The sequence below is a fragment of the Lepidochelys kempii genome, chromosome 13 (genome assembly GCF_965140285.1).
Source record: "Lepidochelys kempii isolate rLepKem1 chromosome 13, rLepKem1.hap1, whole genome shotgun sequence".
In the NCBI taxonomy this organism is placed as follows: Eukaryota; Metazoa; Chordata; order Testudines; family Cheloniidae; genus Lepidochelys; species Lepidochelys kempii.
Genome location: NC_136392.1, coordinates 18,825,245 through 18,851,868, shown reverse-complemented (window position 1 = coordinate 18,851,868; position 26,624 = coordinate 18,825,245). Strand labels below are relative to the sequence as shown.

The following is a 26,624-nucleotide window of genomic DNA, read 5'->3' as shown; positions in this document are numbered from 1 at the left end:
GGTACCTGAAGCACCAATGAGGAAAGAAGATACTTTCAAATCTGGGGGGGAAGGATTTGTTTGTGGCTCTCTTTTGTTGTTCCCTCTCCGGATGGAGGGAGAAGCCAAGCAGGTACAATGTCTCCTGAAATGTACCTGGAATAATCCATCTAAAACCACAGAAATTGTAAGTAGGGCAAGGAAATGTGTTAGGTTATCTTTTGTTTTGGCTTGTGAATTTTTCCTGTGCTATTGAGGTAGTTTCATTCCTGTTTTTGTAACTGTGAAGCTGAGCCCAGAGAGGAATCCTCTGTGTTTTAAATCTTTTATTAGCCTGTAAAGTTACCTTCCATCCTGATTTTGCAGGTGTGATTCTTTTACTTTTTTCTTTATAATAAAGTTCTTCTTTTAAGAACCTGATTGATTTCAGTGTCCTGAAGGCAAAGGGTCTGGTCTGTGCTCACATTGCTAAGGCAACTGGTAGGTATATTATTCACAAGCCTTCCCAGGAAAGGGGGTAAAGGGGCTTGGGGGAATAAGGATTCCAAGTGACCCTTCCCTAAATATTTTGTCTAAATCACCTGGTGGTGGCAGCAATACCAGTCCAAGGACAAGGAAAGGGATTTGTGCCTTGGAAAAGTTTTAACCTAAGCTGGTAAAATATAAGCTTGGGGGGTCTTTCATGTGGGTCCCCACATCTGTACCCCAGAGTTCAGCGTGTATGGGGGGAAAACCCTGACAAGGCTAAAGAAATCTATGTTGCACACGCAGCACAAAAAGCAACAACAAAATAGTTAAAGTATACTGAAAAATTCTAAAACTGTCCCTCTTCCCTTGGTCAAAACAGCTTGGGTTTTGGGTGTTCAGGGCATATTGCAATGCCTATCTCTTAACTTTTTACATCTATTCTATCTCCCCACCAGTAACCGTTGCAGTGTGCTCAACAGAGAAGTGGACCCAAATCCACATCTGTTACAAATTCAAAATTTATATTTATGCTTTTTTACATAATTATTTTGACACAGAACAGAATAAGGATATAAATAACCAAAATAGAGTACAATATACAGTTCCTGGAAAAATCATCATCTTCACCTAGTACATTTAACCGAGAAACACACAAATCGTGTCTAGAAATCTGAGCTTCTATTAAAACAGTAATACTCAAAGATGTGCTGAAGCAAAATTACATTTAGGAGATGTTGAACTTCTCCCAGAAAAGATGTTAATTTGCTCTTACCAAAACACGTATTACAGCCTCTCAGGGATTGCTTCTGTCCCTGAGCCACAGTGTCAGAGTTGCACTCAAGTGGAGGCTCTGGAGCTGGAACCCTCCAGGTGTAAGAAAGGGAAGTGACAGATGTTCTCTGGGAGGACTGGTCAGCTTTGGAATTTAGTCCCCTCCCCATGATCAAAACAGCTTTGGTTTCTGGGCCTTCAGGGTAAACTGAAATGCTTATCTCTTGTCCTTGGCTTTTACACTGGTGAGGCTGCATTATGGAGGGACTCTGTTGGTGGACTTAAATTTTGCTGTGATAGAGGTATTGCTTTTAAGAAGTTATCAAGGAAGCATATTTGTTTGCATAACTCTGTAATTTAAAAGATTGCCGGGGTGTCGAGAGCTTTGGATGGATGCTCTTTTTCAGCTTTGGTAAAAATATAAATAAGTCACCAAGGTCTAAGTATGTGTTAAAAAAAAAGTAAGTTTAATGCAGTACAGTGTATAGCTCTTTGGACAATTAACTTTCCTCTGTTTTTCCATTACTGTTCTGCAGCTAGAAAGAGTAATGCCCCAAGAACACCTTTATGTAATCAATCACTTGACTAATCTTAAATGTTCTAAGTACACACAGACAGAAAGTTTCACTATGTACCCCAGTACTGCACTGATTTATGGAACACCACTGCACTGTATGCAGGATCATGTAATGGATGACCAGAATGAAGGAATTAAGTAACACATTACTACTATGGCGAGCACCCAGGAACTCCCATTGTTCAGCGGGGTGCTGAACTTTTGAAAATTGGACCCTAAATATGTTAAAGAAAACTAATCACTAAAACTCTGCTGCAATAATTTTACCCATAGACAAATAACATTATTTGGACATGACAAGATGTAAGCGCAGGCAAAGATCACGTAAAACAAGGTAAGACAAGGGTCTCCTCTTTTCTCCCTCAGACATACAATCTGTTAAAGGTAGTTCCAATTTTGATTCCAAGGATCTCTGCTCTGAGAACATCAATAAACAGTTTTGCTCATTATTCCCCATCCTTGACTGGCAGTATAACTTCAGCCAACCTAGGAGTATCTATAGTTGACTTATCTTCAGTAGATTTCCTCTGACTAAGCAGGTGAACATAGTGCTTAAAAGGAAGAACTACCACATGGCTCTCTGCATGAAACATATGAATTGCTGCCGTTCTCTTGCCTTTCATTCAGTCATGTTGGAGAGAATCCCTATTCTCACAATGCTTCAAACAAGGCAATATGACCTAATGAGTCACATCTGAAGACTACTGTATTCAGGATGGAATGTAATCCGTATCTGGCACAGTTGATGCTATCACAAAAAGTCCATCCATTGTTTTCACTCTTGGCAAAACTGACATTTTAACAAAGGTACATTTTCCTAACTCTGAAGAGATAATTGATGTTCCAGCTAAAAAGCTTCAGACAACTATGTTAAAAGGTCAATCAGAAAGCACTGTCAGATTTAAAATTCCATCTGTATCAACAAGAACTATAGGCAGCCAAGCATTTCATTTAAAACTCCCTACATAACCCTTAACCTCACCTTCTAAGAATCCAAGCCATCTGGCTTAAGTAATTTACCACACTCCAGCTATTGACTCTCACCTTTAGCACATACTCTATTCCACTATTACAGAAACTATTTCTTATGGTTAATTGTCTGTTTGGCTGAAGTACACTGTAGCTACAATAAGCAGATCCACTACTGTAGAAGAGAAGCTCAGTACTGACAGCCTTGACACTAAGGGTTCGTTTAGCCTTCTGAGAGTCCAGCTAAATATAATCTACTAACTATTACCTTTCATCAGTAAGAAAAAAAGTGTTTTTAAAAATGTACCTTTCATTTCCAGCTTTTCAAACAATATAGCATAGCTCTGCTGATGAAACAATGGTGACACGTGCTTCAGTACTATGGTCATTTAAATACACATACATGCAATTTGCTACTCTCTCACATCCATTCTACTGTAATTTACATTATTATAACAGTATTAGACTTTCAAAAGTTAGAACTAACCAAGGTTAAGGTTCAGAATGCTTCCTGGAGTGGAAGTTCTTTCTTGCTTAGCAGCAATAGGTGTTGAGGCTTGAGGAGAGAAAGGTTTTGGGCTGCCTGATAAGCTCCCTGTTTGGCCCGTCCTTGCTGGTGCTGGAGAAGCTGAAAAAGTACAGAATTGGTAGAGAAATATTTAAAAACAAAATGAGCCAGAATAAAGCAGGGGGTGGTGAAATGGCTTTTCATTTCAACTAACATAAGTAGGGGCAGGGAGAGGTTTTTAATAGCTGCCAGTGCAAGTTACAGTTCTGTTAAAGCTATAACAACCCTTTCATTTAGCTAATTAAATAAGAAATCCTAAAATAAATAATTTACTTGTGATTCAGTTCTTTTAAATCAAATAATTATTTTGGCTCTGATAACAAACTCTGATACAAGTTATTGGGTGTTTCTAGATGTCAAGATTCTGTGTATTTTAGATATTAATAAGATCTTGACAAACTGAATTGGCATCTAATTTTATTTATTTAGAAGCAAGTATAAAAAGATGCCTGTTCCAGGCTCTACGAGTATTAAAGGTGAATTAAAAGCACAATTCACAACAAAAGCGGCACAGCAGTAGCAGATCAATTCCCCTAGCACAAGATAACAAGACATTCCCATATATCTCTGGAGTATGTGGAATTGCATGCTCTGAGAGGCTTCATTCTATCTGTGAATTAAATGTTTCAAAAACCACCACTTTTTGGGGATAGGGAGATAGGTTGGGAAAGGAAGCATATATAGGACATTACATATGAGACTCAGGATTCTCAATGAGAGATATCTGATTAAATCTCTGCTTAATGCTTTGAAAATACACCACTTACACACACTATTGAATATTAATAAGGGTATAGTTCATAGCTCTTCCGTAAGAAATATAGAGCATCCTGACATTCCTAAAAGGTAGCAAAACTGGGAGAGAATGTATGTTAAGGTACAATCATGTTTATTTAAATAAATGAAATGTAAATGAAATAATCAATAATTCATTTTCTGATATAGCTGTAAAACTAATCTGAAAAGTTTTCAAAATAAATCACTGTTTAAAAATGTATAGTGTGTACCTTCGAAAAATGAAACCTACATCTATATCTGAGTTGTGAAGAATATGTATTAAGGTTATAACAACCAACAAGAATGCACTTTTATGTCGAAAACCATGATTAAATCAAGTCTTCCTAACTAGTGATTTAAATCAATTTAATTTACCTCAAATCCACCCTGAAAGAATCATTTTAAATAGGTAACAGCAACTTACAGCTGGACTATCATATATCAAATTCTATCAACTATAAATAAAAAAGCGTGGCAAACTTTACTCAAATTTAGGGCTGTCGATTAATCGCAGTTAACTCACATGATTAACAAAAAAATTAATTTTGATTAAAAAAATTAATCCCAATTAATCAGTTTTCATGGCATTGTTAAACAATAGAATACCAATTGAAATGTATTAAATATTATTTATATAATGTCTTTATATTTTAAAATATACTTAATAAATATTCGGCCACCATTCCACAGGACATGCTTCCATGCTGATGACGCTCATTAAAAGAAGAATGCATTAATTAAATTTGTGACTGAATTCCTTGGGGGAGAATTGTATGTCTCCGACTCTATTTTACCCGCATTCTGCCATATATTTCATGTTATAGTAGTCTTGGATGATGACTCAGCACGCTGTTCATTTTAAGAATACTTTCACTGCAGATTTGACAAAACAGAGAGAAGGTACCAATGTGACATTTCTAAAGATAGCTACAATACTCGACCCAAGATTTAAGAATCTGAAGTGCCTTCCAAAATCTGAGAGGGACGAGATGTGGAGCATGCTTTCAGAAGTCTTAAAAGAGCAACACTGAAAGCTTATGCTCTAATAAATTGGTTAGTCTCTAAGGTGCCACAAGTACTCCTTTTCTTTTTGCAAAAAAAAAGAATCAACCTTCTGCTGGTGGCATCTGACTCAGACGATGAAAATGAACATGCGTCGGTCTGCACTGCTTTGGATTGTTATCGAGCAGAACCCATAATCAGCATGGGTGTAAGTCCTCTGGAATGGTGGTTGAAACATGAAGAGACATATGAATCTTTAGCACATCTGGCATGTACGTATCTTGTTACGCCGGCTACACCAGTGCCATGTGAATGCCTGTTCTTTCTTTCAGGTGACATTGTGGAAAAGAAGTGGGCAGTATTATCTCCTGTAAATGTAAACAACTTGTTTGTCTGAGCATTTGGCTGAACAAGAAGTAGGACTGAGTGAACTTGTAGGCTCTAAAGTTTTACATTGTTTTGTTTTTGAATGCAGGTATTTTTGGTACGTAATTCTACATTTGTAAGTTCGATTTTCATGATAAACAGATTGCATTACAGTACTTGTATTAGGTGAATCGAAAAATACTATTTCTTTTGTTTTTTACAGTGCAAATATTTGTAATAAAAAATAAATATAAAGTGAGCACTATACACTCTGTATTCTGTGTTGTAACTGAAATCAAACGTAGAAAACACCTAAAAATATTTAAATAAATGGTATTCTATTATTGTTTAATCATGCCATTAATTTTTTTAATGGCATGATTAATTAATCACAATTAATTTTTTTAATCAGTTGACAGCTCTACTAAAATTGCAAGCATTTGTCCTGGGGGCTGTGCAAGATGCTCAGGAAATCGATGGAAATTCTATGACCTTCAATTTGCTTCTATTTTTTAAATTGTACTGGATTGAAAGTAATAACTGTTAAGTGGACTATTTCTACAAGCACTTTTCCCCTATTGCAGGGGTTCTCAAGCTGGGGGTCAGGATCCCTCAGGGGGTCACAAGGTTATTACATGCGGCGGTCACGAGCTGTCAGCCTCCACCCCAAACCCCGCTTTGCATCCAGCATTTATAATGGTGTTAAATATATAAAAAGTGTTTTTAATTTATAAAGGGGGGTCGCACTCAGAGGTTTGCTGTGTGAAAGGGGTCACCAGTACAAAAGTTTGAGAACCACTCTGCCCTATTGGCAAATTCACTGATTTTACTGGTAAATTCATTAATTTCAAAATCACTTAAAATTCTCATGGTTAACTTGTCATCATTTTTAGAAGTGGGACAGGAAATTCTGAATTTGACTTCTATACCACAACTCGGTTACATACCCTGTGCTGACACTGAAGTACAGTAGTTGGGAAGAGGTAAGGGAGTATGATATGGTTAGATGTTAAGAAGAGGTTTAAAAAGTTCTCTTCTCTGGTGATTCTCTAAGTGAAACACACATCTAACTAACATTAGGAAAAACAAATCTGGTTTACTAGAAGTAAGAAGAAGACACAAGGACTGCATACAAGTTATCTGTTAGCATATAATGGCTGCTCCATTGCCTACACTGTTAACATACTAGCAGTATCTACCTTATAGCTCTGCAAAACACCATTAAAATGAGAAGCGCTATGAAAACCAAACTATATTACTATTTCAGTCTCTGAATCACAATTCTTGGAACAGAGCAAGGGCTGTCCCGATGGAAGATAGCACTACTTTGTAAAAAACGGCCCTTGAGCACCCAGACGTCTAGGTACAGGAAAACCAGGATTAGCCTCCTCTCAGAGGTAAGCAGCCACTATTGCCAGAACTTTGGAGAACACCCTTGGGGCAGAGGAGAGACCAAAGGGAAGCACTAGGTATTGGAAATGATCCTGGCTATAATGAATTGTATATATTTCCTGTCCAAAGAGCATATGAAAATAGGCATCTTGTCGGTTAAGGGCCAAAAACCAATCCCCCCATCTCCTGTGAATAAATTATAGCTACCAGAGTCACCATCCTGAACTTTTCAGGTTTTACAAACTTGTTTGGAAATATTAGATCTAAGATCAGTCTCTATTCTCTTTCCTTCTTTGATCTAAGGAAATACTACAAATACAACCCCTTACACCTACGTGAGAGGAAGGGACCAACTCTATTGCGCCTAACTGGAGGAGTGTTCACCTCCTATCTTAATACAAGCTCAAGAAGGGAGCTGAAGGGTTGGAATGACAGCCTGATGTTATGACCTCCTTATTTGTAGTACTCCACCTCCAGACATGCTGGAAATGGGAAAGGAGGTCCATAAAGGTGGTGAACAAATGGGTGCAGCTGTAAAATCAGAGGTGCAGAAGGATTCAAACCCTTAACCTGCCTGTCAAAACTGCTGCTTAGGAGACGGTTTGGTAGTCGTGGAGGGTGGGTGGGCAGCCCTCTTTCTTTGAAACTTATGTCTTAGGGGGTGGTGGTGTTGAGTGGATCTATGGAATCCAGAGAACTGAGCAGGACATGATCTCTAGGCAATCTGTGGCCTACTAAACAATCTCTTATTTCTAGGTGTATATATGCCCAGGAAATATAAACTGGCTCTAGAGTCCTCCAGCATATGCAATGACTCATCTGTGGTCTCCAAAAAAGCCTACAACCATCGAAAGGGAGGTCCTCAACAGTGTACTGTACTTCTCTCTGAAACCACAAGAGCTGGAGCCAGGATACTCTGCACATAATTACAGCTCTGGACATGGACCTGGTGGCAGTGTCTGCAGCATCCATGGATGCTTGAAGAGTGGTTCTGGCTAATAATTGAAATGAGGGCCTGGAATTGCTCCCTATGTTCCTGTGGCAGGTGTTCAATATGGGCCATCAATCTATTACAAAAAGAAAAGGAGGACTTGTGGCACCTTAGAGACTAACAAATTTATTAGAACATAAGCTTTCGTGAGCTACAGCTCACTTCATCGGATGCATTCAGTGGAAACTATTACAGTTTGTGAAAATGTATTTGGCCAAAACAGCCTGATAGTCCATCAACCTGACCTGCAGGGTCACTGAGGAATAGGACTTCCAGCCAAACAGATCCAGTCTCTTTTGGTCCTTGTCATGTGGAGCAGACCAGGAGAAGTGCTGCCTGTTCCACTCGTTTACCGCATCCATTACAAGGGAGTTAGGTGGGGGGTGAGAGAACAAGAAATCAAAATTCTTAGGGGGGTTGTAATACTTTTTATCTGCTCTTTTACATGTTGGTGGACTAGTAGCAGGTGTTTACCATACAGTCTTAGCTGGACCCAGGAGTGCCTCACTGACGGGTAATGCCACCCCTGGAGGTTGTTGCTGACCGCAGAACATCCAAATCTTGTGTTGTGAATCTCTGACCTCTATGAGTGGAATTTGAAGAGTATCAGCTACCCTCTTCATGAGGTCTTAAAATTGCTGAAAATTGTCAGCCTTGGAAGGTGGTGGAGGGGTAACTGCTTCATCTGGAAATGAGGATGAAATGGGTGTTTGAGAGGTGGCCCATGTATCTGCCCTGCCTTCCTATTCCTCAAACGTCTTCTCCTCTGGGGGTGGGAGGGGAGGGGTGAAGGGTCAGGATGTTTTGGGGAGGAGAGAACTGAACAAGCCTAGTTTCCCCTTGAGATGGTACCGGTGGAGAACTGTTGTTGGTAAGCAGCCCAGGGATCCCTGTATGGCCACCGGGGGAGGGGGGGGGCAGACACATGGGAGTGTGGGTGGCATGCAGGGTTGGTTCCACCATCCTTGATGACAGTCACGATCTTCCCTGTGACTGTGAAAGAATGGGTTACTGACAGGATATGATGGGAAACCCTAGACTGAAATAGAAGAGACTGATTGGAAGTCCCCTTCATCCTACTCAACATCGTCCAATGCAGGAGCCTCCATAGAAAAGGTTGGAGAGTTTTATGGTACTTAGGAATGGTAGCAGTCTGGAGACCAAGGTCTCGGTACCGAAAGACACTCAGTACTCATGAGGAGCAGAAATTCCAGCTCATCTGTTATGGACAGGTTCCTCACATATCTAAACTCTTCTGGTACTGAGTAGGGAATCACTACCGATGTGGTAACCGAAAATGACAGTACTGTTGATGGCAGGCATATTGATGTAGATGTCAATGGACTCTGGTGCCATTGTTTGCTCGGGACCGAGGGTGTCAAACAGATACGTTCAAATGGCACGACTGAGCTTGATGGTACTAGATCGGGGTGCTTATACTTGCCCTCCTTGTCCCTGGTACAGGGTACTGAAACACTGTCAGAGCCAGGTCTCTCCCTCAAGCTCCAGGGCCTTCCAGCTCTACCGGTACCGGAGAAGGAGTCCCTTGACTCAACAGTACCAAACTGAGAGGTTGAGTCTTCAGAGACTGTAAATCTTAGAATTATAGAATATCAGGGTTGGAAGGGACCTCTGGAGGCCATCTAGTCCAACCCCCTGCTCAAAGCAGGACCAATCCCCAATTTTTGCCCCAAATCCCTAAATGGCCCCCTCAAGGATTGAACTCACAACCCTGGGTTTAGCAGGCCAATGCTCAAACCACTGAGCTATCCCTCCCCCCAAATTTAGATTCTGAAATCCTGATTTAGCCTCCTAAATAAGTGGGCTGACTTCTACAAATGGTAAACATGTCTGCTAGGCAGTTTTGAATATCATAGAACATCAGGGTTGGAAGGGAGGTCATCTAGTCCAACCCCCTGCTCAAAGCAGGACCAATCCCCCATAGTTGCCCCAGATCCCTAAATAACCTCCCCAAGGATTGAACTCACAACCCTGGGTTTAGCAGGCCAATGCTCAAACCACTGAGCTATCCCTCCCCCTCCAAAGACCTCCCCTTCTTATGGGTAGCCTCCCATAAGGATACCCATATCCCTTATGGGTAGGCCTGATCAATGATGTAGTGTTGAATGAATGTATGTGGCGGTGTCCAAGTAGCTGCATTGCATATGTCAGTAATAGGCATGTTGTGTAAGAAGGCAACCGATGTGGCTATTGATCTTGTGGAGTGTGTTTGGACCCGTGAGGGGGGTTGCAGGTCATGTTGTTGGTAACAGACCTGGATACAATCTGAAATCCATCTGGAAAAATCTCTGTTTAGAGATGGGTTTGCCTTTAGAGCATTCCATGGTGGACAGGAACAATTTAGGCGTTTTCCTAAGTGATTTAGTCCATTCGAAATAAAAGGCTAGCATCTTTCTGACGTCTAGTGTGTGGAAAATCGCTTCTTGTCTGTTCTTGTGAGGTTTAGGGAAGAATGCGGGAAGATGGATAGGCTGGTTGATGTGGAAGAAAGAAGGAACTTTAGGCAAAAATTTGGGGTGAGGTCTGAGAGTGACCCTATTTTTGAGGAAAACTGTATAGGGTGGTCCAGCCATAAGAGCACCAATTTCTCCCATGCGTCTCACAGACATGATGGCAACTAGGAAGGCCACTTTCATGGAAAGATGTAGAAGGGAACATGTGGCCAGGGGTTCGAATGTGCAGTTGTGAGAGACTGAAGCAGTAAAGTCAGGTCCCATGGTGCCATTGGGACTCTGGGTTCTGGGTAGAGGTCGCGCACTCCCTGGAGGAACCTTTTGGTAATTGGGTGAGCAAAGACAAAAACACCATCCACTTTCTAGTGGAATGCTGTAATGGCTGCCAGATGCACCCGCAGTGAACTCAATGAAAGGCTGCATTTCTTAAGGTAGAGCATGTAGTCCAGGACCACTGGTATAGTTGAGGTGGTGGTGTTGATTTGTTTGTTTAGGCACCACATGTGGAATCTCTTCCATTTATGTAAGTACGTAGCCCGTGTAGCGGGCCTCCTGCTGTTTAGCAGGATGTCTTTAATGTCGTCAGAACAAGTTATATCCTCACCCTGGAACCTGGATGCAGAGTCTGGCCCACATCTTGAGAGAGGAGATCGGGAAGAAATGTGAGGAGATGCCGGGGGAAGGGGGTAAGGGATGAGGACATCTGTTTCAGGTATAGGTATCATGTTTGTCTGGGCCATGCTGGTGCTATCAGGATGACTTTGACTTGATCAATTCTGATCTTGTGCAGGACCCTGGACAGCAATGGGGTGGGAGGAAAGGCATAAAGAAGGGATGAGTCCCAGGGAATGAAGAATGCATCACCTCTGGATCCTGATCCCAGACCTGCTCTGGAGCAAAAGACTGTGCATTTGCTGTTTTTTTTTCGTGGTGAACAAATCTAATGCGGGGAACCCCCATTGGTGGAATATGCTTTGGATCTCGTGATCGTTCGAGAACTTCTGGCTTAGGGCATTGGCAATGACATTCTGAGACCCTGGTAGATATGTGGCTGATATGGTGATGCTGTGATGTATACACCATGTCCACATTTTTATGTGACCTCGCACCTCCCTGTTTATGTGGAACATGCAGGCTACACTGGTATGCTTAGAAGTTTGTTGAAGTTGCGCTTGTGTGGTGTGAACATCGTCTTGAGTCAACCCTGCAAGCAATGCATGTGCAGCCTGGCGTGTTTTACCACATATGTGGTCGCCGCCATGTGACCTAGTAGCTGGAGACATATCCTAGCGGATATCCTGGATCTGTGCACCGAAGTATCGATGATGTTCATTAAAACGGTAAATCTCTCAGGAGGTAATGATACTACTGCTTCCCTAGAATTTAGGTGTGTGCCGATAAAGTCCAGTTACTGAACTGGTGTTAATGTGGACTTTTGGAGGTTTATTTGTAGACCTAGACTGGTAAAAAATGATACAGTCTGCTGCGTGACTGCGCCAGCTTCTTCCTGAGTGTGAGCCTTGATTAGACAGTTGTCTAAGTAGGGACATATCATGACCCCATGCTTGCGAAGATGAGCTTCTGCCACAGCAAGAAGTTCAGAAAATATCCGGGGGGCCATGGAAAGGCCAAAGGGTAGTAATGTATATTGGAAATGATCCTATCCCAGTACAAACTGAAGAAATTTCATGTGCATTGGGCGTATGGTAATGTGAAAATATGCATCTTGCAGGTCGAGGGCTGCAAACCAATCCCCCTGTTCCAGTGCTGGAACAATTGTGGATAATGTAACCATCGTGAATTGTTGCATTCTGATGAATTTGTTTAATGTCCTGAGATCAAGGATAGGTCTCCATCTTCCAGATTTCTTTCGTGTTAAAATATAAAGAGAATTCCCTCTGTGATGTACCAGAACTGGCTCCCAGTTATGGGAGATGCGCCACTTCCTGTTTCAGGATAGGCTTGTGAGAGAGGTCCCTGAAGAGGGATGGGGAGGGAGGGTGGGTAGATGGGATGGAGAGAACTGGATGGCGTAGCCAGTCTTGATGATTTCCAGAATCTGTCTGCCAGAAGTGATGGTTCACCAGGTTGGACAGAATGGCATCAGGTGTTTGGTGAAGGGATGGTTGATGGGATGTAATGATGGCAGCAGTAGATGAGAGAGGTCGGACAAGCCCTGGACCAAACCTTCAAATCTGCTGTTTGGATGTTGATTGTTGAGAGATGGTAGATTGGGAGGAGTTTGGGCCGCGTCTGGTCGGTCTCTGTCTACTCCGTTGGTTAGCATATTGTCTCGGTTGCTGTGTGTATGGGATTTGTTTGGGTTGCTGCAATGTATAATACCGGTCTTGCTTATGTTTTATTGCAGACATATAAATGCCAAGACATCTGAGAGTGGCTCAAGTCTTTCAACAGCTGAAGTGACTCATTAGTCTTGCTGGAGAACAGTTTTGGACCCTTGAACAGAAGGTCCGCTACCGTGGCTTGGACTTCCTTGGGGAATCCTGACAGGTGAAGCCAGGATGCCTGGCGCATTACTACAGCGGTTGTGATGGTCCTTGCCACCCTGTCAGCAGAGTCCAAAGATGCCTGGAGGGCTGTCCTAGCCAAGAGATGACCCTCAGAAATGAGCAACTGCTCCCTTTTGTCCTCTGGCATGTAGGCCTTGCGGCCAAGGAAGTCAAGTCATTTCCACTCCTTATCAGAAGGGGTGGTTCTGGAGGAATGTTGTTTGCCCTTTTCATTAACTGCATCAACTACCAATGAATTTGGCTGAGAATGTGTGAATACAAATTCCATCCCTTTTTAAGGGATGTAGAATTTTTTGCCTGCTTTCTTAGATGTGGGAGGGATGGTAGTGGGGGTCAGCCATATGTTCTTAGCAGGTTCCATGAGCACTGAATTAATCAGGAGGGCAATCTTAGAGGAGGTGGATGTGTGGAGTATATCCAAGAGCTCGTGTCATGATTTGGAGACCTTCTCGAGGGTTATCTGGAGCGTGTCAGCAATCCGTCTGAAGAGATCCTGGAAGCTCCTGTGATCATCTCCAGCAGTAGGTGTAGAAGGCATAACAGTTTGATCTGGTGAGAGTCAGGTGAAGGTAGCAGGAGCTGCCTCCTGATCTAAGATTTCTTCCGCCTCCTCAGAATTCTGTTTGGGAGGTGCATCTGGTGGAACTGTGGATTTTGGTATAGCGTGTCTGTGTATCTCCATGGTGGCAGTTGTGGTGTTAAGAGTAAAACTATCTATAAGCTGCCCACAGGTCTCAGAATGCCCACTGAGGTGGGAAGGGCACAGGCAGGGGTCCCCACGGATGACCATACCACTCTTGAAAATCAGGCTGAGTCGGAGGTTGGGGTGCTCCTGAAGTGCAGACCGAACACTGGCTGGCATGGGTAAAGACTGTTGGAGGAGAAAGCCTCTCCTTCCACATCCTCAGGACTAGCAGCTCTTGTCGTTGGAGTGAGCGGCAGCGAAACTACCAAAGAGAGGTGATTTGGTACCGGGGAAACTGTCAAGTCTTCTGGAGCAAGAAATTGTTGTGGTACTGATGGAGATACCAGTACCGAGAATTGTGGCAGTACTAGGGGACCTTGCTGTGTCGGAAGGAACAGAGCCTGCATAGATTGCACCGAGGACAGCGCGGGGATCTGCGGTGCTGTATCTGTGCAATACAGCATAATATCAGGAGGTGGCAGTGTTGCTTGTTGTACAGAGTCACTCGGTACTGAGCGCTTTTTGTGTGTTGTCGGTCCTGAGGTAGAGAAGGCGGTCTTCCCCCTTCCCTCCTTCTTAGAGCCTGCCAGCTTAGGGTCCGCGGCTTGAAAGGCACTGCCAGTGCCGGAGGTCCCTGCCGACTCAAAGGTACTACGCCGCAGCGTGGTTGGTACCGAAGCGGCAGATGGAGTCGAGAGACACTTCTTCTTTGGCGTGGTCTTCAGGGGGGAGTGTTAGCTCTCCTCTTTCCACATCCTTTAGAAGACAGGTCCCCTCCCTGTGGGGTGGAGGAGGGGTGTCTGTCAGAAGCTGCATGTGGTGACAGGGCTGCCGGAGAAGTCTGCAAACCCAGGTCTGAAGCGGGACAGAGGGACTTCTCCATTAAGAGGAGTTTCAGCTTAAGGTCTCTGGCTTTTCTTGATCTGGCCGTGAGACTATAGAATTTTTGGACTTTTGGGGCACATGAATTTCCCCCAGGCACTGGACACACTGTGAGTGTCAGTCAGAAATTGGAATTGCCTCCCGACAGGAAATGCAGCATTTAAAGCCAGGAGACGCTGGCATTTTGAGGGAAAACAACGTCACTTAAGGATTTTTTTTTTAAGTGGGGAGAAAATGAAGAAAAGGGAATCAACTAACCTAACTACTCTAAAACTACGTGACTAATCTATCTAAACTAATTCTGAGGTAAAAAGGTGAGCGCTCTGCTAGGGCTCTGACTTGGATCAAGGGCAGTAGAGAGGGAACTGAGAGGGGAGGTGGCCGCGCAGTGCTAGTCAAGTGCCGACACAGGCGCAAGACGGGGAGAGTGCATGCACAGCACAGGTAATGCTGTCAAAACTCTCTGACTAGAGTCACACGGCGCACAGTTACCTAAAGCAGAACACCCATAGGGACACTCCTCAAAGAAGAACCAGGTTCAGCACCATTTCCTTTTATAGTGCAGAACGATCCCTGATAGCATTCCAACCAAATCTGGGTTGGTTCTAAACACTTAAGAGTCTGTTTATTCCACAAACTGGAACTGTGTTGTAACTGGATCCTCCCACTCAAAGGCAACTGAAGCCCTGATGACGACTTAATGTAAAGTAGCACGAGAGAGAGGTTTTCTGTTGCCCTATGATATTTAACCTTTAAGGGCCTGGTAACTATAGGACACTTAGCATGTACATTTAAACTCAATGAACATTAAATCCCACCAAATGACGGTAAATCCTTTCTCATCATCGTATCCACTCATTATACTCCACACCTGAACATAGCCATTATATGAACAACATACCCCCATATCTCAATGTCTGTACTTTGACCTATTAAACTTTTACCCCCAATCGAGAAGATTGCAGATTATGTATTCCTTACGCCACCCGTTCCTAAACCGAATTTCGCACCCCTTGATAATCTGTACCTTATTCCCTGATAACCAGAAACTTCTATGCTTAAACTCTGTACCGTTTTCTTTTTACTTCAACATCATCTTAATAAAATTATTATATAGTGTGACAAAGTCAGGCCAGACGGCAGCAATAGGGTCCTGGAAGATCGATATATTAGCCCTTTTTTTAGCAGCTGAGAAGGGGTTACCTCAAGTCAATCAGGGACACCTGAATCCAATTAAGGGCTGCCTGAGGCCTTTAAAAACCCCTGCGGGGCTGGGGGAAGGGGAGGAGAGAAAGACAAGCTGCTGCCAGACTAGTGACAGCAGGGAAATAGGCTGCTCTAGGGTGAGAGGCTGTGCTCCTTCCCAAAGGGCAAAACAGCCAAACCTGAGTGCTTGCTAAGAGAAGAACTGACACCTAAGGTACCCCTCCCCCTCCGCCCCCACAGATTTTGTTTAGAAGACTGTTTCCGTTTTGTTTGGTGGAGGATCACCCCTCAGGCCTACCCTGAAAATACAACCAAGGGAGCACAGAAGGGAGAACGCAAACCCTGTCTGAGTGGGGCTGATTACCCCAGGCCCACCATCGCCAGAGGGGGAAGCGCTAGGGCTGGTAAGAGAAAGGAGGTGCCTTGACACAATAGCTTAACACATCATGTCTGAAGACATCAAGTGATCAGGTGGAGTTATGCAACATCAATAAATTAAAAATCCTGGACTTCTGTTTATGCTTCTGAATGTTTTGACTCTGCTGAGTTTACAGGAAGAGCAGAGCATACCAGCGAAGAGTTTATATAGTAAAGATTTTGTTCAATAATTAAAAATTTCCTTTTGAAGTGCTTAAAGTAGGTTGGAAACTGGATTATTGTTTCTGACACTGTAGCTATAACTGGCAGAGTTGCAAATAAATGGCCCAATCCTAATCTCACTAAATCAATAGGAGCAAGACTGGGACTCAATGTCACTTATACGGTGGCACGACTAGCAAGAAGATCCAAATACTCCTCAATTTAAAAAAAGTGATTGTAAAATACAAACTAATGTTTCTCCATGAAGAGAAATACTTCCCAAAAAGTGAACCCCCCCCAAAAAAAGAGAAATAAACAGGACTCGCGTTACAATTCCTTATACTCAGGGACTTCAAAGGAGAGTGGCAATTCACAAGATGATGAACACTCTACCAGTGAAAAGAAAAGGAGTATTTGTGGCACCTTAGAGACTAACAAATTTATTTGAGCATAAGCTTTCGTGAGCTACAGCTCACTTCATCGGATGCATGCAATGGAAAATACAGTGGGGAGAATTATATACACAGAGAACATGAAACAATGGGTGTTACCATACACCCTGTAACAAGAGTGATCAGGTAAGGTGAGCTATTACCAGCAGGAGAGCGTGGGGGGTCACGACGACGGGACCTTTTGTAGTGATAATCAAGGTGGACTATTTCCAGCAGTTGACAAGAACGTGTGAGGAACAGTGGTGGGGGGGAATAAACATGGGGAAATAGTTTTACTTTGTGTAATGACACATCCACTCCCAGTCTTTATAAGCTCTGACTCTGCTATCAGCAACCCTGCTCTCTAAAACAAAAGGCAGCTAGTACAGAAGTTCCTCCTTCTTGTTCATGATATGCACTAGCAGATGTTCTACTAGAGTTCATCACTAAACAATACGAGATTCAGAAAGGTGTATATTATCAGTGCAATCACACAGACACTGAAAAAGCTGAGTCCCTCTGACAACATACAAACTGGTTTAAGAAAGGTTTTTACAGGTTCAATAGACGTTATTTTGAAGGAAATGGAATTCTCACATGTCTATCCAAGATAAAAGTCTCTACAGGGAGGCAGAAGAGCAACTCAGAAATTTAAACAAATCTAAGGACAAGGAAAAAATATTTCATGTATTTATTTCCCATACGCTTGGCTCCTCTTTTGATTGAGAAACATGAATGGTAGTTTCTTGAATTAAGTTCTGTGTTTAAGATGAGCAACATTTGAGAATTCACTCCATTTTACTATTATACCTAAAGCTGTGTTATCTAGTTTTTCCACAGTTTCCAAATTTTTATATGAAATCCTTTACACTGCTTTTTGAATATCGTTTAGATAGGTCATTTCCCCCACCCTTAAAAACTAAAGTTATTAGCTCCCTTGAAATTACACCTAGTCTTAGTGCCAGTATTTAAATGATTCTTTAAGAAGGTCCTCTCTGAAAAGCAAGCAATTTTCAAGGTGTCTGAAGTTAATGACCCAAATACTGGGCATCCCAAACTACTCGTCACTTTTGAAAATCTTAGCCAACAATTGCAGCAGCAGCTGCTTTGATGCAAAGATGATTTTTGCTTTTTTCCAAGAATCACAAAGAACTTTACAATCATTAATTATCAATTTCAATAACACTTCCGTGAGGTGCATGTGATCTACCCCACTTTATGGAAGAAAAAAATCCAGGTTAAGTGATTTGCTCAACTCTGTGGCACAGCTGGAAACAGAATAAAGACCTGCTAATCCCCAGTCCTGAGCTTTAACCACTAGACCAGGGGTTGGCAACCTTCAGCACATGCCACATCAGGGTAATCCGCAGGCATATCCCCCGCAGCTCCCAGTGGCTGGGAATGGTGAATCTCAGCCACTGGGAGCTGCAGGGGACAGTGCCTGTGGACGGTCAACATAAACAAAATATCTCGCAGCCTGCTAGCGGATTACCCTGATGGGCTGTGTGCTGAAGGTTGCTGACCCTTGCACTTGATCAGGATTCCTCTTATCCAGTCTGCCTCCTGGCACTGTAGGGCTTTACACTGGTGTAACTCCACTGACTTCAATGGAGTAATGTATTGGTGAATCAGGCACACAGTAGTGTACACGTTATTATTCTTAAATTTGTCCTAAAAATTGTCTGTCAAGTTTCAACTTGAATACCTCCAGTGATGGTGAGTGCATAAGCTCTCATTCTGACAGTTACAAAAATATCCTGCTATTTAAAATAAATGTTTCTTGATGCAATTTAATTCTATTATTTCTTTTCTGTGTCTTTTGATGGATAAAATTAAACTGCTCCCTTCATCTACAACTTCCTTGTAAACTGCCAGGCAAAAAAGCTTGTTTTTATTAATTACATTTAAGAAAAAAAAATGTTTTAAACCAAATGCAGCATCCCTCTTTCCCTAGCTTTTACCTGAACTCTTGTCAATGAAGTCCATGGACTCTTCACTTGCACTACAATGACTGGAGGTTGCTTTTTTCTCTGCATCCTGTTCAACATCGGATCCAGTGTGAACTGAGGAGTTTGTACTCATTGGTGACCGTGGCATATCTGTCAAGGAAATCCTTCGACCAGTGTTGCTCAGCATAGATTTGCTCATTAGAATCTTGGGTGATGCTGTCATGTCGAAGTTAAGTTTGATTTTCTCTTGTTTGTCTGTCTTTGCAGTTCCAGCTGCTGGGTTTGTAGGGTCTAATAACATTTGGTATTGGTTGTTGGGAGTATACGGTGTCCGGAAAGGTGCGTAATTAAATACTCCAAACTTTCTACGAATATTCTCCACATAAACCTCCATCTCTTGCATTGCACTGTTGAAGATGCTTTTAGTCTTTTTCACAGAAAAAGGAATTTCTTTAGACATGAGGTAGCAATTATTTATTGGAACCCAGGCCCTACATACAAAACAGTAAAAAACAAAAAGAAAAAAGGAAAGGTATAAAATTAAATTCTGCATTGTTTATTTGAAATTGCTAGTTTTTAGCCCAGATTAATTTGTTTTAATATCAAAACATCCGAAGACCAGCACACAATGTATCTTCTTGAATGTCCTCTTACTTTAATTAATCTTGCATAGTTAGTAGGGTTTTTTGGTAAATAATTTGTGTTTTAGATTACCACTAATGTATTTTTTGACTCAGAAACACAACCAGTGAAATGACTCCTTACCTAGATAATTCATTAAGTCTGTAAAAAGATCCCCTAAAAAACAATCTTCAGATCTAGACTAGCTGGGGTTAGGGACAAAGCAGAAAAGCCTATCAGAGAGTTTGTTTTAAAAGGACTGTTTAGCAGTTGTGGCATGCACATTCTTTACAGTGTAAAACTGTATACATACTGTGTAGTAAAAAGAAAAGGAGTACTTGTGGCACCTTAGAGACTAACCAATTTCTACTGCTACTCTGAATACTGTGTAGTATACTCTGAAGTTCTAACAGGACAGGTGCAGTAGAGAGGTTTGGAGAATTTATTTTATTTTGCATGATTTCATGTAGCTATTCAACTCCAGACCCACCAAACCCACAGGTGACTGTAAAATTCCAGGAGCTCTGACTTAATTATTCCATAGCCATAAAGACTATATAAATGCACGGCCTCATACAGCCCTGTAGATTCATGTTTTTCAATTCTTGCTAAACCCACTGTTAGTGGTCACTGTATCCTCTATCTAGTAGAGCTCTGACCAGGCTAAGCAAAATGAAATAACCAAACTCTCTCTGGAGCAAAACTGGCATTTCAAATGAGGATACTACATTTTACAATGTGAGTTTTTCATCCAAAATGATGCATTTATTCTTACACTGGGCAGAGAATGGACACAGACACTTAAAAGGCCTTTTCCATCTCTAACATCCATGATTTTTCAGCCATACAAAACCATCATCTTAACGATTTACTAAGGACATGGATATGAAAGATATCTCCTAATTTTAGTATGTGACAAAATCTTAATTTAAAAACATTTAGATAGATTAGATCAGATAAATACATTAAATAGTACTGTTCCGGCTATTACCATCAAACATTCAAAGACAGGATAGTGTAAACAACTTCTGACAGTGCAGAATTATCACAACAATTTAGAAAGCACAGCCAATTCACACATATTTTAATTGAATTCCCACCTGTCATGTTGGCCAAAGAAACGGGCATCAACTTGCCCATCTTTATCCCTCAGTGCTTTAGCAGGCCAGAATGGAAAGCCTTTGAGTTTAGCCCAGACCAAAGGGTGGGGATTGCTCTAGAAGAAGATGCACAGCACACAGTGAGAAAATATTGTAAGCAATATATTATTTTCCAATTTCTGACACACAGAGTGGTTTTTCATTTTATTCATTATTTAGATTGCAACAAGGCCCACAATGCACAAGCACTTTCCAAATAAGAAGGAAGATAGATCCCTGTCTGGAAGAGCTTATTACCCAATGATTATTTCCATTAATTAACCAATCACTATTCTGGAAACTGTATATTATTATGCAGCTTTTAGGTTTATGCATATCCCAGCAATTAGAAATGAGCCTTTATAATAATTGTAATTATAATTTTTAAAAATCAAAAATGTCAACCAAATATAATATGTACTTATGAGAAATCACAGTAAACTCATCAAAATAATGTAAGCAGCAATTCTTTGAAACAGCACCAGCACTTCTACACATTCAAATTGGATATTCTGATATCTTTTTTCCTTTCCCTGTCCTAAATGTTTGTTGCACTCTGTCTAAGTATGAGCCGGTCCTGCAAGCTCTCATTTTCCCTCAAGCCAAGAGAATTCTGCATGCAGAAGGCTTGAAGTGTCAGGCTCTTGGACTATAGGTTTCTCCTTGAGAAGTTGTGTCTTAATTTGTGTCTGTTATAGGTTATGCATACCTGGTGTAATATTTAAAATGTCATCATCAGAAGACATGCAAGCTACATTTTCAAGGCCAGAAATGCATATTCACATATTAAAAATCCTGCCCTGCCTCCAAGTGTCACGTGTAAGCACAGATGACCCAAGAATAAGGATATATTCTTTGGCGGCCAAGGGAACAGGCAGGAGAAAAGTCAATTTTAAAACATTTCCATCATCCAGTACTGGATGTCAACACCACCTGTAATCATCAGACTGTACATATCCTTTGTAACAGTGCACAGTACGACAGTCAAACATCTCTGATAAGATTAAGATATGTTTAGCAAAATCCCTAACTTCTGTGTTTGTTCCCCAGAACTGAGAAATCCATTTGGACCCACTATGAAGAGTACGGATGTGCAAAAGAGCACAAGTAACTCAACTTTCAACTTTTCATATCCATTGCAGCCACAATAAGCAGCTTTTTAAACTTTTCCCCTTGGTCCAGATCCATAACCACTCACTGATTTAAAACGAGGGGCACACGAAACAATATATTCATACACACTTAATGGTAACTTTTTTGCTTAAGAAAAGTGTTAAACTACAAAAATCTTTGACTTACACAAGGCTCACAAAACCAGTTCTCTCGTTTTTGGCAAGCAGCTAAATAACATTCTGGACACACTTCGATTTCATTCATCTGCAACAAGAAGGTGAGCAGCTACTGCAGAGTTCAAAACAATCTAAGCTGTGATTAAAACATTATTATTCTATTCTTTCTAGGATCCTGCTATCGTTAGGAGGAAAATGTGCAGCCACAGATCACTCAGTAGATAATTATACTTTTTGCCAAGTCATTACAACATGGTTTTGAGAAGCATTTGCTCTTCCCCATATTTGGTTACGGGAACATCATACAGAACATTTTACATGTAAAAGATACACTGAAGGATTCTGATGAGGTATTATTCAGGACAGATGAATCAGCATGATTAAGCTCCATATACTTCTTTTTAAACTAAAACTAAGAAAAATTTACCATTGTTAAAGTAAAATGTAATACTTCTCTACGCATCATAGGTGGACCCGAGAGTTGATAAAATAAACTGTCATATCATAGATCACTCTTCAGATTATATTTTATCACTGCCATGTGTCCCAGTGACAAAAATAAAATCTTAGTTTGAGAAGGAGAGAAGACACTTCATTCATAATCAGATATAAAATATTTTATTCCTCATGTAAAAGGTTTTTTTAAATAAACAAATGGAGAATTTCAAGAAGATCAGACACCATGCTTTTAATTTGTATTATTCAGAATCACCAAGTTTTCAGAACTTCTTTATAAGAATTGGGGGCATTGATGGGATGACCCAGAGGTGTAGAAATCGGTGAGTTTAGATACAAAGGGTCAGATCATTAGACAATTTGCAACTGCTGTGGGTCAAATAAATTACGTTTACAAAATTCAGTTTTAACTTTCTAGTGCCAAATGCTCAGGCCGACTTTCAGAACTGCCATTGCGTTAATGCAATTGCAAATGACCATTTACACATCTGACTAGTTAAGACTAGCAAATTTAATTCAGCAAGTTTAAGACTATCATACTTAAAGACTGAAACTATGATTAAATAAAACATTTTATACTTCACACATGAATCTATAAAAATGTTCTTTCCATTTTAATTGATATAGCCAGAAAAATTAAGTTAACTGGGGAACACATACCTCATGTTCACAGATTTTGATTATGACTTTTGCTGTTTGTGTCAATTTGTGATTTCCTAAGGGAATGATAAGGAAAGAGGATCAACTAAAATGACTGTTGTCCTAAAATTAGATTAAAGTTTACATTTTCCTTCTAAAAAAAGTTAAATATTCAGGTAAATGAGATCCATTTGAAAGGAAAAACATCTAAAAAAGCATTTTAAAGTCTGTATAAATGTAGTGCGTGTGAAAGCAATATGATATCATTTCCTCCTTAATCCATGCATAACATGGCAACAGCTATGTGAAAGGTTTTCTCTAAACACCCCCTCCCAGTCAGTTTGCATTGGGATGATTCTGAGGGGTACCATTCAGAGTCATGTTTCAGTCTGGAATTCTCTCTCGTCTGTTCCAGCATTTGCATGGAGATTGTTAAATAGCAGTGCAACTGTATTGTTGAGGCGCTTCTTTTAACTGATACATGAAATATAAAGTTTCCTCAAATAAGCTTTTACAAAGCACCCCACATTCTGCATGCCCCTGAAGAACACACATTTTAAGTTGGGACTGTTGGTGAGATAATGAGCACAGATAGTATTTGCTCTTGTGACAGTTCTCCAAACATAACTCTATTTCTTTAGGCACTAGAGTAGTTAACAGGTAGATATTTTCAGCATTCACCAACTATGAATCTAGAAACTGCTCTACTATTACAGTTCTTTTCACAATTTTAATTTCCTGGAAGCAAGCACACACTTACCCCCATTGTAAATAATGCAATTGTGCAAAATCCATTTGGCATCAGCCAAAAATGCTTCAGTGCAACCATACATTTTCTTTTTAACATTCTGCAAAGAAGAAAATCAGAAATATATGAGGAAGCAGAGATAATTTACCAATGCAAAGCACGTCCCCCCTTTTTATAAACTATTTTTCCTATCAACCACCCAATTAATAAATGTTAGTGAACACAATTAATCATGTGGTTGTTAAATATGCAAGAACTGTTTTCAGAATCAGAACATGCCCCAGGTACTTTTTTACTACTCCAAAAGGACATTCACTATCAAAATGTACTTCACATAATTAAAAAAATGTATAAGAGGCATTCAATAATTATTTCAAATTTTAAAAAATAGGTAATTCCCTGGTATGATGTGTATATGGTATACATCTGTATGCAGTAAATTCAGTCTCCAGTTTCTTCTACTCCCCAATTTTCACTTTACATTACCTGCAATTACTGGGTTAATGGGTCAAGAGAGTTTTAAAAGATGGGGCCATGTTATAGCATACCTAATACAATACAGTGGTTTGGATTCCCTGGTCCACCCATGGTACAAAGTGAAATTAAAGCAGACAAAGATGTGTGCTGCAGAATTCACCATGTATAGGGGGAAACGTCTGCCTACAGATCATCATTGGAAGTAGATCTACCGCCCTCTGAGCCAGAAAACCACTACCTCACTCCCAGCAGGAAGGGAGGGAGTGTGTCATAGCAAAGAAAGGGCATGGTGGAGCGGCCTCTGCCATGTTCAATTCTATACTGGTGTAAAAACTTTGAGGAATCCCACCTCTGTGGCATAAATTAAAGCTGACCTTCTGAAACTGTAACTTATGATGGGGCCAACTGACTGAGAATCAGGGGGTCATGACTGATTCTTTGTCAGCCTTCCTTCTCCCCTGGGAGCAAGCTGAGCTCAGATACAGTAAAGACTATGCAGTAAGTATCTGCAGATTTACCCACAAAAGTGAGACAAGGACCCAGTAAGGGCAGGAGGATTAATTAAATAGTAAAATGGTATTACACTGATTTTAGAAACAGGTATCATTAACACAAATCAGTACCAAAATACTTACAAACAGTATAAAAAACCAAAACAATCCCAACTAAAGTAACTGAACTTTAAAATAAAGCTTCTTCCCCTAAATGCAAACCAACCTTTTCTAATGTACAAAGGTCCATTGGATGAAAGATATATTCTGCATAATCTGGGTGTTGATCCAGTGAAACTGGCTTTTGAAATGGCTCTGTCTGTTAAAAAGAAAAAAACAAGCAAACCACATATTACCAATACCAAACAGCTTCACCAGCCCAACATTTGCAATTCCTGCCCTAAACCTACTTCTAACTGGGAGGTCTGAGCAAAAGTACTTCTTTGGAACTACCGATAATACAATTAATGAAGAAGAAAAAGGCTACAACAGAACAGAATGGACCAAAGGGGGTTCATTTCATGGTATGTTCAGCCTCTGGTAGCCACAGGCCTGGATTTAAATCATTTTTTTAGAAACAGCTATAAGGCCTCCAACTTACACTTTTCTAAAAACAATTAGGAAGTATCAGATATTGTATTTTTCCATCAGGCTTTTTTGGGATAGACTGATGTTATGTACAGTACAAACCACTTAAGGGGGGAGAAACAAATTTAACCCAATATAAGGATTGTTGCACAACTAGGACAGTAATTCTGCTCAGCTGAGATACCTGAAAGATTTCTGGTCTTTCTGACACTCACACCCTGACAGTGCCTCATTTCTCCTCAGAATACCTTTATCAAAGGTGGCTTAACAAAGCAGAACTGTTTTAATTCTCCCTTATTAGATGCTGTTTACAGCTAGCCCACTTCAATCTCCCAGTACCACAAAATCCCTCAGAAACTTGATGGCTCTGTATTTCTCCAGCTGCCAAATTTTATCCTAGTTTGCAGGGAAGAGGGAGAAATTCAGACAGATTTGCGTTACCTTAATTATTTCATGAACCAACTGGTTTCCTGTGACTGAATTACAGAAACAGGGAACCAATATAAAGTAGCATTTTATTTTAACACTGAATTCTGCTTAATAAGGGCAAAACTCTCTAGACTGGGTCATCCTGATTAGGAGGATCCTATTGCACGCACGCACGCACACACACACACACGGAGAGAGCGAGTGAGCATTTTGTTGTACCATCTATTTTATATTTCAGGATATAAATAATAAAAATCCTAACAAATAAAAGGCACACAGTACCATATTTTTATAGAATATATGGACTATAATACTCCAGAGATAATCAGCTTCAATTTAAAAATACTATATCTTGATTGACAGGTGTTAGTCACAAGCCTGAAGGAGGAAATACCCCAAATATATTCATTAAGCAAAATCTTTCTAGCTGCATTTTCAAAATGCATAGATAATAATTCTTGGCATACTCTTTTGTAAACGAACAATGTAATTTTGCTTCTGAAAAGCAGCAGTTATAATTTCTAATAGCTCATTATAATAGCACGAGATTTACAACACCAGAGTTAGAAGATTTTCAAAGGACAAAACTCAACAATACTCAAGATGATGGTCTTCCTAGAAACTGCTGTTATTGTTTTGCTAAAGTATTTATATAAAAGAGATCAGAACTGGTAAGAGCCAATGACTCAAACTCTTGTTTTCATAACCTTACTTCTTACTGTAATACTGTGGACCCACAGTCATTTTCTGAGTTTCCGGTTCTATAATATCGTCTGTGTAGGAATGGGAATGGAAAGCAGTTTATTAACAAAGGATTTGAAACAATCCTTGACAAATCATCTAGAAGATCCTAGTCAAATTTACTTCTTTATCACTAGTCCTTGAAATCCGCACAGGCTTGCAGAGGGAGAGTGGGATGAAGGTGACAATTGAAGCCTCCTAAAAGTTCCAGACCTAAGGCAATTGAGGGATAAAACTAAGACGCCGAGACAGACTCCTGTATGTCAGAGCCACCTTAACCAGCCTTCTGAGGATTCCGTCAGCAGGTGGTGTACTGCTGGCTTAGAACAGAAGAAATTGCTAGGAAAACGGGGTCATGGCTGGACCACACTTGCAATTTGATAATCTCTGGCTGTTAGAGTAGCTCCTT

The 26,624-nt window shown here is 40.8% G+C and overlaps 1 protein-coding gene across 8 annotated transcripts in view; it reads right to left on the bottom strand.

Annotated features, from left to right (window-relative positions):
- ZMYND8 (zinc finger MYND-type containing 8) overlaps nucleotides 1-26,624 on the bottom strand; it is a 120,316-nt gene that overhangs the window by 28,366 nt on the left and 65,326 nt on the right. For all 8 annotated transcript variants that reach the window (XM_073309526.2, XM_073309527.2, XM_073309528.2 and 5 more), the window contains 7 exons: nucleotides 24,684-24,776; nucleotides 23,502-23,589; nucleotides 22,763-22,818; nucleotides 21,657-21,734; nucleotides 20,319-20,434; nucleotides 18,610-19,088; nucleotides 3,252-3,392 (listed from right to left, as the gene is read on the bottom strand). In XM_073309526.2, the coding sequence (XP_073165627.1) occupies nucleotides 3,252-3,392; nucleotides 18,610-19,088; nucleotides 20,319-20,434; nucleotides 21,657-21,734; nucleotides 22,763-22,818; nucleotides 23,502-23,589; nucleotides 24,684-24,776 (1,051 nt within the window). The remainder of the gene's footprint in view (nucleotides 1-3,251; nucleotides 3,393-18,609; nucleotides 19,089-20,318; nucleotides 20,435-21,656; nucleotides 21,735-22,762; nucleotides 22,819-23,501; nucleotides 23,590-24,683; nucleotides 24,777-26,624) is intronic.